Source organism: Gobio gobio (assembly GCF_949357685.1).
Source record: "Gobio gobio genome assembly, chromosome: 9".
NCBI lineage: Eukaryota > Metazoa > Chordata > Actinopteri > Cypriniformes > Gobionidae > Gobio > Gobio gobio.
Window position 1 is genome coordinate 4304884 of NC_137115.1, and position 14173 is coordinate 4319056.

General features: G+C 38.6%; 1 protein-coding gene across 1 annotated transcript; it reads right to left on the minus strand.

Annotated features, from left to right (window-relative positions):
* Positions 1-374: 374 nt before the first annotated feature.
* LOC307131524 (uncharacterized protein) lies at positions 375-13872 on the minus strand. The gene is made up of 4 exons (XM_079825227.1): positions 13445-13872; positions 6555-7075; positions 4437-4640; positions 375-1169 (listed from the first exon to the last, which is right to left on the minus strand). Exons 2-4 carry the CDS (start codon positions 7069-7071, stop codon positions 463-465), a joined length of 1428 nt encoding a protein of 475 aa, XP_079681353.1. The 5' UTR covers positions 7072-7075; positions 13445-13872; the 3' UTR covers positions 375-462.
* Positions 13873-14173: the final 301 nt, after the last annotated feature.

Below are 14173 nucleotides of genomic sequence, written 5' to 3' on the forward strand. Positions count from 1 at the left end.
AGATAAAATAGGGCCCTATTTGTGGTGATTAAGGGTTAAACTGACTCGTCTATATTCCGCTCGCATGTAAATAGTGAATTCGACATGGTGCGAGCAAAACTGGCTTTTAAAGGGAAAGGGAGATGAGACTCTGATTGGTTTATTGCACATTATGCCCAAAATACACCCATGACTCATTAAGAGACGAGGGACGACCCTTTTGGATCATGCGCCGTCCATTTTTCCCGTCATCAAACTAGCAAAAGTGGATTCGGACACTTGGGTCATGCACTTTAGACCATGCGCTTAGATAAAATAGCGCCCTATATGTTACAGACTAATTTCTCTGAATAAATCAGTGTTTAGCCACCACAGTGATAAACTCAACTACTTTTCCATATATTAAAAGCGTTTATTGCTGGAGTCATGTACAGTAATTACAACGCTGTCAGTTCACAAAAACACCAACAACCTTGTTAAAAATCACAGGTACGTGTTCTCAATGATCACATCTCTAATCTCATCAGCACTCGCTGAGGAGCAGGGTTTCTCCTCCTGGACACAGACGGGACTCTGTGTTTGGGGAATGAGAGAATCATCCGCCTGAGAGCAGCAGAGCTTCTCCACACACTCCCGGCCGCAGCTCAGGCTGCAGACTGACCGCCCCAACCCGTCCCCGGGTCCCGAGGTGAGGAACTCCGGCTGAATGGTGCAGTGCTCGATGCCAAAAGTGGCCAGCACGAGTTTGATCTTCGCCAGGATGTCGGCGCATTCGGCTGCGTTCAGCCCGTCGGTACAGTGCACGTGCAGCGATGCCACCATCAGCCCGTCCGAAAGCTGCCACACGTGCAGCTCGTGAACCGATAACACGCCGGGAACTTCACCGAGGCACAGCCGCACCTGCCCCACGGAGAGATGAGGCGGCGGCGCCTGGAGAGCCAGCAGCCCGTAGCGGAGCAGCTTCGGCAGGGCCGCGGATAACAACACTAGCACCCCGACCGTGGAGAGAACCGCGTCCAGATAGACCAGGAGATGACAGTCCGAGTGAGGCCGATGGCAGTGCGCCGCAGACAGCAGGAGAACCAGCCCGTTAGACAACATGAGGACTGAACACAGAAGGTCCTGGATCACACTGAGGTAGCCCAACTGCGCTCTTCTAAACCGGGATCCTTCAGGAACACACTGGGAAACTGCCGGGTTAAAACCAAACAAATTATTTAGTGTTAAAGGACAACTCCGGTGAAAAATTAACCTAGGGGTAATTAACACATGGTTACCGAGTAGATCATGAAAAATCATGAAAATCGAATGTAAAGAGTTTTATCTCTAAAAACAGATTAGCTTTTAACGCTAGTATATGGGGCATAGAATAATGCTGTGTTCCAGGCAGGTTTTTGAGCCCGTAAATTACAACTTCAAACCACGACTCACGACTTTGTAGTGTTCCAGGCAAAGTCACGCCAAACTGCCTGAGCGCAAGGAATTGTGTGGTAGTTCGATGTAAACAAAGCATGGCGGACCGTACGGGGTGTATGCTCATTTACAATCATTTCTATCGCCAAAGGTGCCTACTCCTTGCTTATTTGAGGGAAACGGAGGAGAAAAACAGCGCAGACGGCAAGAAAAGCTGTTATACCTTTTATTTTACGTTATTTGTGTATTTTTTTCATAAACACTGCACCCGTAGGGGGCTGCCATTGTTGCTTCGCGGGCTATGTGACGTCAAAACCGGTAACTGGGAGTACATCGATCTAGTACGAGTTCACGGGTGGGAAGTCACGGGTTTGGCTGCCGTTCCAGTCCACGGGTAGAAGGCTGGAAAAACACGGGTTACGGGTTGCCTGGAACGCGGCATTAGTCAAATTAAATAGTTAGTTAAAGCTACACTGTGTGATATTTTCCCCCATCTAGCGGTTAAAAGGTATATGACCATCCAGTGAATATTAGTTTCTCTTCCTCTCAATTCCGATTTCGTTTTAACTCCTACGGTGGCTGATTTAGTCCAAGATTAATATGGCTTCCAGCTCGACCTCGTCCACATTCGACACGGTGCCATCGAGTGTTAAAACGCCAAAGGCGAAGCTTGAATTTACGGGTATGTCCCTCTTTGGCTGATGTACTTTCAAGATGGAGGGGCAACATGGCGACCCGCATTCGAACCCCTCACCCGTATGTATTGTGAATGGGATATTATAAACTTACGAGAATACTTTATTACTTGAAAGAAGTAAATATACATTAATGAGCACATATATTTTTGAAAGAACTAAGTGTTTTTAGCTAAAAATAAGCTAAAAAAGTTACACAGTGTAGCTTTAATACCACTAACAATGCTCAAAATAGCCTCACACTAACACCGTGGCATAATGAGGGTCCCTACATGCAAACCGAAGCATTGAGAACTTTGTAAGTAGTTTAATAAGAAGATACTTTATAAAGACAGTAGATTACGCGTATACAGACAGGAGCCATCTTGGAAAACTCAAAAAGGTTGAATAATCCGCCATCTCTTTAGTGTGTATCCTGTGGAAGCACTAGTCTCTGTTGCGTCCAGTTTTTTAAAACAAATATTTGTATTTATTTATTTTCTCTGTTGCGTCCAGTGCTTTCTTCCGGAAACAACGGACCATATGAGATTCCAAGACTTGTCCAGACTGTTTTCCAAGATGGCTCCTGTCTGTATACGCGTAATGTACTGTCTTTATAAAGTATCTTCTTATTAAACTGTTTGTACACTTACAAAGTTCTCAATGCTTCGGTTTGCATGTAGGGACCCTACCGTGTTAGTGTGAGGCTATTTTGAGCCTTGTTAGTGGTATTAACTAGCGATTTAATTTTACTTATTCTATGCCCCATATACTAGTGTTATAAGCTAATCTGTTTTAAAGGTAGGGTAGGTAAGAATGATCTAAAACACTTTTGTCCAAATTTGTTTAAACTTTCTTTATATGTCAATACATAATTAAAATGTAAGTACTCTGAAAAAGAGTCCCCAATTATGTGATATTTTGCCCCGAGAGTTGCGAATTTTAGCAGGCAGCCCTACCAAAAAGACACATTTTACCCCCCAAATGCGATTTTTTACCGGAGAAACACGATTGGGCTTGTTTTGGGCCAGTTTTGAGTAGCAATTGGGCGGATTTTGTTGTGAAAACCTGGCAACCCTGGCGCACCCGTTTGATTTGAGTTCAAGAGGCTGTATTTCTGCTGGACAGGTAATCTTTCATTTTGATTATACATTTTTTTGGTTTATGTTTTCATGAAGCATGTCTCACTAGCACACGTAAGCTGCCTAATATAGCTAACATAACATTACTTAGCATAAAGTTACAATGTTATACACTTAGCGAACCATTAGTAGAGATGATAAATACTCAATATGCTTAGCTCAAGTTGATCGCTGTCGTGTTGAATTTCGCAAAATGTAACTTTAGATAACAAAATGCATGTGTAAAAGCTAGTACACCGCATCCAGGAACTTTTTTTAGAACTAAGTTAGCTTTAGCTACTACCCTCTGTCTAAACTCTTTTACCATGTTCACCGGGAACTGTACCTGCACGTTTATTTCGGCCCTTGGTTTGTTTTTATAAACCAACGTTTACTGATGTTTTTATCTTGTATCTGTGTGTGTCGTAGACACTGTGTTGTGTGTGTATTTTAAACTTTATCAGTATCAGTATTCTAGCTTGATAGTGAGTACTAAAAGACATCTTATTTGTTTATATTCATAATGATAAAGTTAGATTTTTTATTACATGTGATTCTGACATGATGTCACTACATGCACTTCTTCTCCGCTCGCCTCAGGTAAATAATGCGTCTTTCAGCTGATCGCGGTGGGCGTGTTCATGTGTTTTGGGGGCGTGGCTTTGGAAAGAGCCCAGAAGGGAGAAGGTGGAGTGAATGGAAATAATGAGCTGTCTTTAAAACAGTCGTGAGAGGTCTACAGACACTCAATTTTTATACTTTCTTTTTCAGAGTACTTACATTTTAATTATGTATTGATATATAAAGAAAGTTTAAGCAAATTAAGCAAATTTGGAGTTTTTTAACCAAATCCTACCTACCCTACCTTTAAGAGATAAAACTCTTTACATTCGATTTTCATGAAAACGCATCCCAGAGAACGATCTACTCGGTAACCATGTGTTAATTACCCCTTGGTTCATTTTTCACCGGCGTTGTCCTTTAATTAGTAAATGTCAAAAGTTCAGAGTACACTTTTTAAAGAAGTCTCTTACGCTCACCAAGGCTGTATTTATTTGATTAAAAATGCAGTAAAACTGTGAAATATTATTACAATGTAAATCAGCTGTTTTCTATGTGAATATATAATAAGATGTAATTTATTCCTGTGATCAAAGCTGAATTTATCATCATTACTCAAGTCTTCAGTGTCCTTCTTTGAAAAACATCCATACATGTAAAATCCAGATATGCAGTGTCTCTCTCTCACCAGTGGGTTCAGTGCAGGCGGGGAGACGAGGCTCTTCTGGAAGTTTCTCTGAGGGCTGAATGATTTCCGGAGAGCTTTCCCCGATGCTGGACTCAGGAACTGGACCAGTGACTCCGAGGTTTGGGACCTCAGAAGAGCCGTCCGGATCCAGAACACTAGAAGCTTCAGGGTTGCAGAACATCAGCGCCTCATCCTGGAGATGATCTACAACACAATGACCATCATCACAGCCTTAGCCTTATTGATCACAAGACAGACCATAAAACATCTTCAGCTCACATTCAGTGGAAGCCATTGCATACTTGATATTCTGTATGTATCAGATTTTTACATTCATAATTAAATGTATCCATTACAGACTGCACAACTGATCATCCCCTCCACTAACTGTATTACAAACTTTTACTAGTCGCAGTTCTCTGATTGGTGGAGATTTCTCTGTGGAATCATGGGTAATGTAGTTTTTCACCAAGAATTCTGCTGTTGAACACGATTATTAAAATAAAAGTTGCAATAATGCCAGCCATTGGCTCAAACAAAAGCAAACACCATCGATTAACAACCTCGTAGCACAAAGTTAACTGGATAGGTTTATTATTAGGGCTGTCAAAAGATTAATCGCAATTAATCGCATCCAAAATAAAAGTTTGTGTTTACATAATATATGTGTGTGTACTCTGTTAATTATTATTTATATATAAAAACACACACAAGCATGTATATATTTAAGAAAAAAATATTATTTTTATATATAAAACATTTATATTTATATATATTATAGATTATATAAATGTATATACAGTATATACATGCAAATATTTCTTAAATATATACATGAATGTGTGTATTTATATATAAATAATAATTAACAGAGTACACACACATATATTATGTAAACACAAACTTTTATTTTGGATGCGATTAATCGCGATTAATCTTTTGACAGCCCTATTTATTAGATATTAAAAAGGACACCAATCAAACTATACACAGTTTTTATTTAAAAAATATTAATACATGTATAACATGTTGTAAAGTGTTTCTCATTTGACTATAGATATATTAGTATTATTTTGTTCACATTCATGTTGTTCCAAATAATACTGACAGAAAATAGCCTATGAGATTTAATGTTAATGGACACAAACACTGTAGTTTATTGTTACTTTAACAATACTACAACTTTTTATTTTAAATATATATTAAGGCCTATGCCTAATACATTTGTAACATGTTATAAAGTGTTTCCCATTTGACTCTATATTCAATCGTATTATTTTGATTGAAAATAATAGATAGAGAATGTGGCATTTCTATTTTTCAAATGTCAAATAAAAATAACCATTTAATACAAGGCCTTAAAGTGAAACGTGTTTCTCAGAAAGAAAACAAATTGGACATATATAAAATATTTCTAAAATAATAGGTTTAAAACAAATTTAAACGGCACATAATAAAAAATAAAAACATGCAAAAAAACTTAAAACACAAAAACTTGTGACTCTTAAGCCCATATCATGGCATTTCTGCAGAAATACTTGAAAAGATGAAAGTGTTTTCATCTCTGAAAACTAAATGTATACGTTTTATTAATGAATAATTATTTAATATTAAGACAAATAATATCTTTTGACAAATGCAAAAAAGTTTTAATGATAGAACGTGAAAAAGACGTGAAAAGATTCAATATTCGTTCACCACCACATGTATCATGACAGAAATATCACACACAACTCAACATATTCTCCTTCATGCTTCTGTTCACATCTCACTGGCTTAAATGCATGTTTCTCTTGCATGAAAAGTAACTTTAAAATCCATATGAAAACAACGTGTATGGGTAGCGCCGCTCACTTCCGGTTCTGTGGATGGTGTTCTGAAACTGGTCTGCAGCTGGATATATCTCATTTTTCCTGCTTCTAACACATCAACTCTGAGGACAAAATGTCCACTTGCTGCCTAATATATCCCACCCACTAACAGGTGCTGTGATGAAGAGATCATCAGGGTTATTCACTTGGTTTTTTTGTATTTCCCTATGGAGAAAATAAATGGGAGTTTTCTTAAAAAAACACTGGTGTGACTGAGCAATCAGAAGCATTCTCTCTTCAAACATACCTTTGCTTTCTGATGTAGAATGAGGGTCGTTTCGCCTCAGACTTGTGTTGATCCCATCAGCAGCTTCATCCGTCCCGCTGCTTCTTCTCCAGGCCAATACCAGTATATTGAATAACAGACTAGCTCCTCCAACCACAATAGACAGGAGCGGGTGTTGAATGGCTTCTGGCTGCACGAGGTGGGTGAGGATCTCCAGACTGATGGACACACACTGAGACGCCATTAGCAGAGCCGAGATCAGGAAGCCAAACGGCTGGAGACGCATCCTTCTGTAGAGATGCTCATCGCACGGAGGACCTTCAGGAGCGGAGGAGTGTGGGAGGGATGGACCAGATGAACTGGGAGAACTGGGACGATGCTTTAATGCGGATAGAGACAAGTGTATGAGCACATAGAGCGTGTGGAAGCTGTCCACCGCGATCAGGAGGGATCTGCAGATTCGGCCAACCACAATCTCACAGACCAGGAAGGCCGAGGTCAAGACCAGCATGCACATACGAGTGGAGATCCTCGCCATTGACCTGTTCAGCAAATACATCCCAATAACAATCAATGCTATGTGAACGAAGTACATTGTTATTATGGAAAAATAGTTTTTGAAGGGATACCCAAACATTTTAATTAGCCCATGATTTACTCGCCCTCAAGCCATGTGTGTATGACTTTCTTTCAGACAAACACAATCAGAGTTAAATTAATAAATATCCTGGCTCTTCCAAGCTTTATAATGGGAGTAAATTAAGACTTAATGGGCCGGTTGCATAAACCGTTAAGACTAGTCTTACAAGTTAGACATACATTTTTTTTCTTTAAGACTATTTTAAATCAGTTACATAAAAACATAGACTGGCCTAATTTGATACGAAAAGTAAGACTGAATGCCACTTGCCTAACTGCTAGAGGCTCATACTAGATCTTAAGACACTGTCTGAACATAATGGCTTAGTTTATGCAACTGGCCCCAGATGCAAAAGCCTCTAAGTCCGTCTGACGTTTTTCTTTAAAATACGCATTTTTGTCAGGCTTCTATGTATTGGTTTCTACCTAAGTACCGATACTTCTGAATGGGCTGAGGCTGGGATTTAGTGGGTTTGAAAGTATTTTATGAACGTATACTATATGCGGAGAGCATTCACTCAGTATCGTTATCTCATTTTTGACCGAAGTGGCTTTTAGAGGCTTTTGCATCTCAACTCTTCAAATGGAGTTTGATATTTTGAAGCCCGAAAAAGTGCATCTATCCATTATAAAAGTAATCCATACGACTCCAGGGGGCTAATAAAGGCCTTCTGAAGCGAAGCCATGGGTTAACCCTTTTAAACCGGGTGTGTCGTCGGCGAGCTGTATTCACGTTAAAGGCTGATTTATACTTCTGCATCGAGTGTAGCTACACCCATAGATATCCATAATTAAGGCTAGATGTCTCGTCCGCGCTGCTGGCCAATGGAGGTCGACGTCCACACCTGGCGGCCATTTTGTCACAGGCAGCTCGCTCACTCGTAACATTGTTTTCATGGGTGCTTGCACTTTTTAAATAACCATAACTTGCTCAATTTTCTACCGAGTTTGGTTTGTTCTGAACGTCAGAGATGTAGTTATGACACTGCATACTTATGAAAAATTATTCATAATTTGTTCAAGCATCCATAATTATAGCCATGTAAATAACGTTTGTAAGAAACCAAACCATTTGTAAATCCGTCAAGATTTCAGTGCAGATCATCAGGAGCCACAGAGCCCTGCCTGTGACAAGATGGCCGCCGGTGATGACGTTAGAGACTCCGCCGTAAGACATCTAGCCTTTATTATGGATATCTATGGCTACACCTATGTTATAGGCTGTGTGTTGCACGCGTTTGATTGGACCTCCCTCAGGTCAATAAATAAATTTAAATAAATTAGGAGTGTGTGTGTGTGTGTGTCCAGAGATGGGAGGATAGTTTCATCCTTACATCTGCTATATAACACACTATTTTAGTCCAATGATTCGTTATGTTAGTGAATAAATACATAGATCCGCTGAGTTTATTTATTTTCTCATTAAAACCAAAGATGTTAATCAGTGATCGTGTATCAAGAACAGGGACACATTAGGGTGCATTTTGTGAATAAAGTTTCCGAAACAGCAAACGATTGAAGCGCTTGTGAATACTGAACACATATACTGAACACATATACTGAACACATACACTGAACACATACACTGAACACATATACTGGACACAGCGCCACCAGCTCGGCATGATTTCAACAACGCATTCCAGCGCCAGATCGCCTCTTATTTAACTCTACTAATCATCTAGAATCCGTGTGTCATTCTTTCAGTTGATTTTTGATTTAATATTGAAAGTTGAAAAATGAGAAAACAGCTCGTTTCCAGAAAAACGAAAAACGAGATTGACTTGATTTTTCGTTTTTCGTTCAGAGGTAGAAAAATGAATAAACAGTTTGAATATTCGATTTCTACACGTGGGCGGGAATTATACGCCCCTTTCTGCTGATTGGTCAGCCGAAGATCAAACTATTCCGTCATCGGTTCTTCCTCAGTTCCGCACAGCAGAATAAAAGTCATGCGCTTCTGTTAAATACGTTATATAAGTCACTTTGGAATAAATCATGGCATGTTTCATGATAATAAAAAAAAACTTGACTTTACAATACGGAAAATATGGTAGGATATAGCAAATTATTTCGCGGACCCCTTGCACTTTACTGGACTACACAGAAGAAAGCCCTGTCTGGGCTCTGCCCCGGGACGGGTTGTGTCGAGCCATTCGTTAGTCTGTTTTTTTGATGAGAAAAATATTAAATGTAGTTGCAATAAACGCGTTAAGAATCCGTACAGCTGTAGAAGCGCATGACTTTTATTCTGCTGTGCGGAACTGAGGAAGAACCGATGACGGAATAGTTTGATCTTCGGCTGACCAATCAGCAGAAAGGGGCGTATAATTCCCGCCCACGTGTAGAAATCGAATATTCAAACTGTTTATTCATTTTTCTACCTCTGAACGAAAAATGAAAAATCAAGTCGAAATCTTGTTTTTCTGAAAAAAACGAAAAAACGAAAAACGAGCTGTTTTCTAATTTTTCAACTTTCAATATTAAATCAAAAATTGACTGAACGAATGATACACGGATTATCTAGAGATGCTTAATGGATTTGCTTAATCCATCAGTGCTGCTGCTACTCCGACAATGTACACCATAGATATACATAAAGGCTAGATGTCTTACGGCGGAGTCTCTAACATCATCACCGGCGGCCATCTTGTCACAGGCAGGGCTCTGTGGCTCCTGATGTAAGGCGAGTGATCTGAACACAAATACTCTTATCTCACTGAAATCTTGACGGATTTACAAATGGTTTGGTTTCTTACAAACGTTATTAACGGGGCTATGATTCTGGATGCTTGAACGTGTTGAAATTGCAGTTTTTCTTTTCGAAAAATGACTTAATCGTGCAGCATAGTTGTGTATCACGGCTACTTGCGTAAGTTATCAAGGCTGAGACCACAATCGAGCTGTTCAATTATATATAGGTTTTACTGACACCAATAACGATTTTATGACAACTAATCTTTTGTCTAAATTACAATCTTTGTGGATGTGGTTGTAGTTAAGCTTTGAGTGAGACCTATAATTACAGTTTAGCTGCTACCCAGCTATTTTACATTAGTGGGAGAGGCAGAATTGCTCTTTCTTTTCAATATAACTTAAGTTGCACATGATTTCCAATCGGTTTGGTTTGTTAAAACCATCCTACATTATGATACAGGAAATTGCTGGCTTTATAGGACTATTATAATATTATAATAGTAATATTCATATTATAAAAGTGTATATACTGTATATCATGTTGCCAGTTTTAGTAGCCAAATAACAAATACCTTGTGCGTGTGTATATTCATTGCACCTTTCTGTTCTGTTCAATGTTATTTTCATAGAGAAGTCCATGGTTATAATTATTCATAAGTATGCAGTGTCATAACTACATCTCTGATGTTTATAACAAACTAAACAGTTTGAAAATCGGTAGAATATTTAGCAAGTTATGATTATTTAAAAAGTACATGCACCACTAAAACACAATGTTACAAGTGATTTCGCCAGTTTACGACTTATTACGGTAATGTCATGATTTCCATCAGCAAATCACAGCGACTTTCAGGGGCAGCGGGAATAACGATACATCAATAAATTATAAACTCATCATTTACTAATGGTTTGATCATCATTTGTTCATGATTAACAATTGTTTATTGAGATAATGGTACATTGACATTTCAGCGATTAATAATATATTAACTAGTAACTTAATAACCAAAGGATCTGTTTGATTATTTTATGATATGCTATTTTTTTAAAGATAACTTACGACTGTTAGCATATTACTTAATAATCATTTATGATCGTATAGTCATGATTTGTAAATGATCTGTTTATCATTATCTAATAACTTGTAAATAGTTTATAACTGAATCTACAAAACATACAAAAAATGTAACGTCATTTATTAAACATTTACGAAATGCATAGTCATGTTTAGTAAATTATTAGTTAATAATTTACTAATCACTTGTAAATGACTTGTAATGGAATTTCCTAACATACATAAAATGTTAGCATATCACTTGATAATCATTTATGAATGTTTTGTAAATGATTAGTTCATCATTAACTAACCACTTATAAATGACTTACAACTGAACGTTATTATAAAGTGTTACCAATCATGGGATCATTTTAATTTCTGGGTGAACGATCCCTTTTAGAATATACTTAAGTGTGAACTGAATGTAATGTTTTTTTGGACACTTAAATGTTAATTAAATGAAAATGTATTATAGTTTAAATTTGCCATTAGTTGAACTTAAAAGGGCTCTTTTTGACCCACTTAGGTAGGACTTAAAGTCGGCATGAAAAAGAAGTTAAGATAACGGCTTCTGGAACAAGAATAAATGTAGGGCGGGGCTTAATTTTGGGCATCCGAAATTGATTGGACGGCTGTGGTTTGCTATTGGTGGATCTCATGTGAGTGACAGGTTGCCCCGCCCTCTTCATCAGAGAAGAGAAGTTGCAAGTGGGAGAATATATTTTAAAGCTTACGATGCACATGAATACAAAAACAATAATGTGCACGGATAAATCATTTAGAATAAAAACTGCAATGTTCCATAAAAACAACTTTAATTACATCTGTGAGAAGCTGAATGGTGTAAATGCAGAGGAGTGTGTTGTAAACAGCACAGAGTCGACATGAATACTAAGTTTCAAAGATGTGTGACGGTTGCCATGACCTCTATCAGGACTTCAGTCTGTAGAAATCAGCCGAATGCTCTTTCTGGACACACTCCAAACTTCAGCGAACGACAGTAAAACACACTGACCGGCGGGAAACGGTGGCGCTTTAATCATCCTGTGCTTCCAGCTGATGGACAGACAGTAATGCCTGCGCTGGCTCACACAGGGCTGGTATTAACACTTACATTAACTCCACTAATGAGCCATTGGCTTTATACACAGCTCAACAGATCAGTAGTTCAATGTGAGAACAAAATCACGGCAATTAAACGCATTCGTGCCTTAAATTTGTACTATTGTTGTTCATTTTAATAAATAACTGTGTGAAGATTACTGTAATTAATGTGAATTTAATGATAATCAAGAATGATCACAAACAAATGATAGGTTTGAATTGCATTTAAAATAATGAAAAATGTTGGTATAAAATGTTTTGTTGCCAGTTCCAGTTTGTGATTCTTGTAATGGCAAATGAATGTTTACAGTGTATAAACATGAAGACACACACATATACATACATACACAGACATACATAAACACATATACATATACAGACATATACATACACACACACACACACTGCCCCTACCCCTAAACCTACCCATCACACACACACACACACACACACACACACACACACACACACACACACACACACACACACACACTGCCCCTGTCCCTAAACCTAACCCTCACAGGAGACTGTGCAGTTCACTTTCTGTGAAAAACCTCATTCTGTGATTTATAAGCATTTTGAAAAGTGAGGACATGGGGAACGTCCTCATATTTCACCCTCTTTTTGTAATACCCATGTCATTATACACATTTGTGTCCTGATATTCCACAAAAACATGCCCAAGCATACACACACTAGCATATTACACACACACACACACACACCACATGTATCATCACACGTTTAGCATGGCCAAACGAATTCACGATAATGGTACATCGCGATATAATCTTTAAAAAAATACTGCTATCACTCAAATACAAATTAAAAATAAATGATATACAGTGATAAAGGCTCGATCGGCATTGCATTACAAATATACATTATCCTTATATAAAAAAAAACAGATGGCTTGAAGAACAGATAAACCTAATGGAGCATTAACTCTCTTCATATTCATGGCTGGAGGACGAAATGAGGGATTTCCTTAAACTTATTATGATCTCACTTATGGGATACATGTGAGAGTTAGCGCTTCATAATTCTCAGCAACAAACACTGCTCCCTAAAGAGTGTAGAAACATAAGATAATCCGAGTGAGCACACGGTTATATTGATTTCATGTATTGCAGAAATTAGCCATATATTTGATTTGGATCAGAGTATGTTTTTTATGAGATATGCACGCATATAGGCAAGGTTCAAAACTTTTTTTAATCTGCATTGATGTACATCAGTTTATGTATTTAAATAACGTATCATATAATTAAATAATGTTTGTTAAAGTTAGGTAAAATACAGCTCTTAATGCTCAATAATTGAATAATTTACGCTGTTAAAACAATGGAATATTGTCAAAATACTGCATTGTCACTCAAAAGTGTGGTGTAATTGTGTAAAAATCAACCTGTACCTGTTTGAGGATGTCCCGAGTGCTCCAGAAACGCTTCAGTCCAGCACGAGCTGCTGTTCCCAGAGTTCCCACAGTTCCCACAGCTGCTCTCCCGGCTGTAAGCGCGGTCATGTGAGGGATCTTCAGCACTTCTGTGCTTCTACACACACGGTTCAGCTCATTTTCTCACGGCTGGCTCCACAACTGACACGCAGAAAGCAGCGTGCACGAAGGGCTGAGGCTCGAGGGCTGGCGTTAACTCTCTCTCTGCCTGAGGGAATCTCCACACACACTGGCCGAGAACACAAGGCCAGAGATGACCCGTCACATTGAGTTTGACGAGCGAGAGGCTCTTTAAAGCCCTGAATCAACAGCCGGACACAGTCCAAACACAGCCGCACCTGAGCGGAAACGGCGGATCTTCTCTCGGGTTTGTTCCCCGTGGACACACTCCAGATTTCACATTAGCCGTAACTGACCGGCCCGGTGTTCAGAAATCGCGGAGGATGGCAGAGATGAGGCTCTGATGGGTCAGATATTAATGACCAACAGTTTCCCATAAACACATTTATTCTTTATTTCTGAACATCCTGATGAAAAATGCCACATCTGTGTTTGATCTATCTATCTATCTATCTATCTATCTATCTATCTATCTATCTATCTATCTATCTATCTATCTATCTATCTATCTATCTATCTATCTATCTATCTATCTATCTATCTATCTATCTATCTATCTATCTATCT

Excerpts from the sequence above, each read along its gene's own strand:
- LOC307131524 (XM_079825227.1), bottom strand. The coding sequence starts at position 7,071 with ATGGCGAGGATCTCCACTCGTATGTGCATGCTGGTCTTGACCTCGGCC. Across the intron at positions 4,641-6,554 it reads TTCTACATCAGAAAGCAAAG|ATCATCTCCAGGATGAGGCG; the intron begins GTATGTTTGAAG and ends ATTGTGTTGTAG. Across the intron at positions 1,170-4,436 it reads CGCCTGCACTGAACCCACTG|TTTCCCAGTGTGTTCCTGAA; the intron begins GTGAGAGAGAGA and ends TTAACCCGGCAG.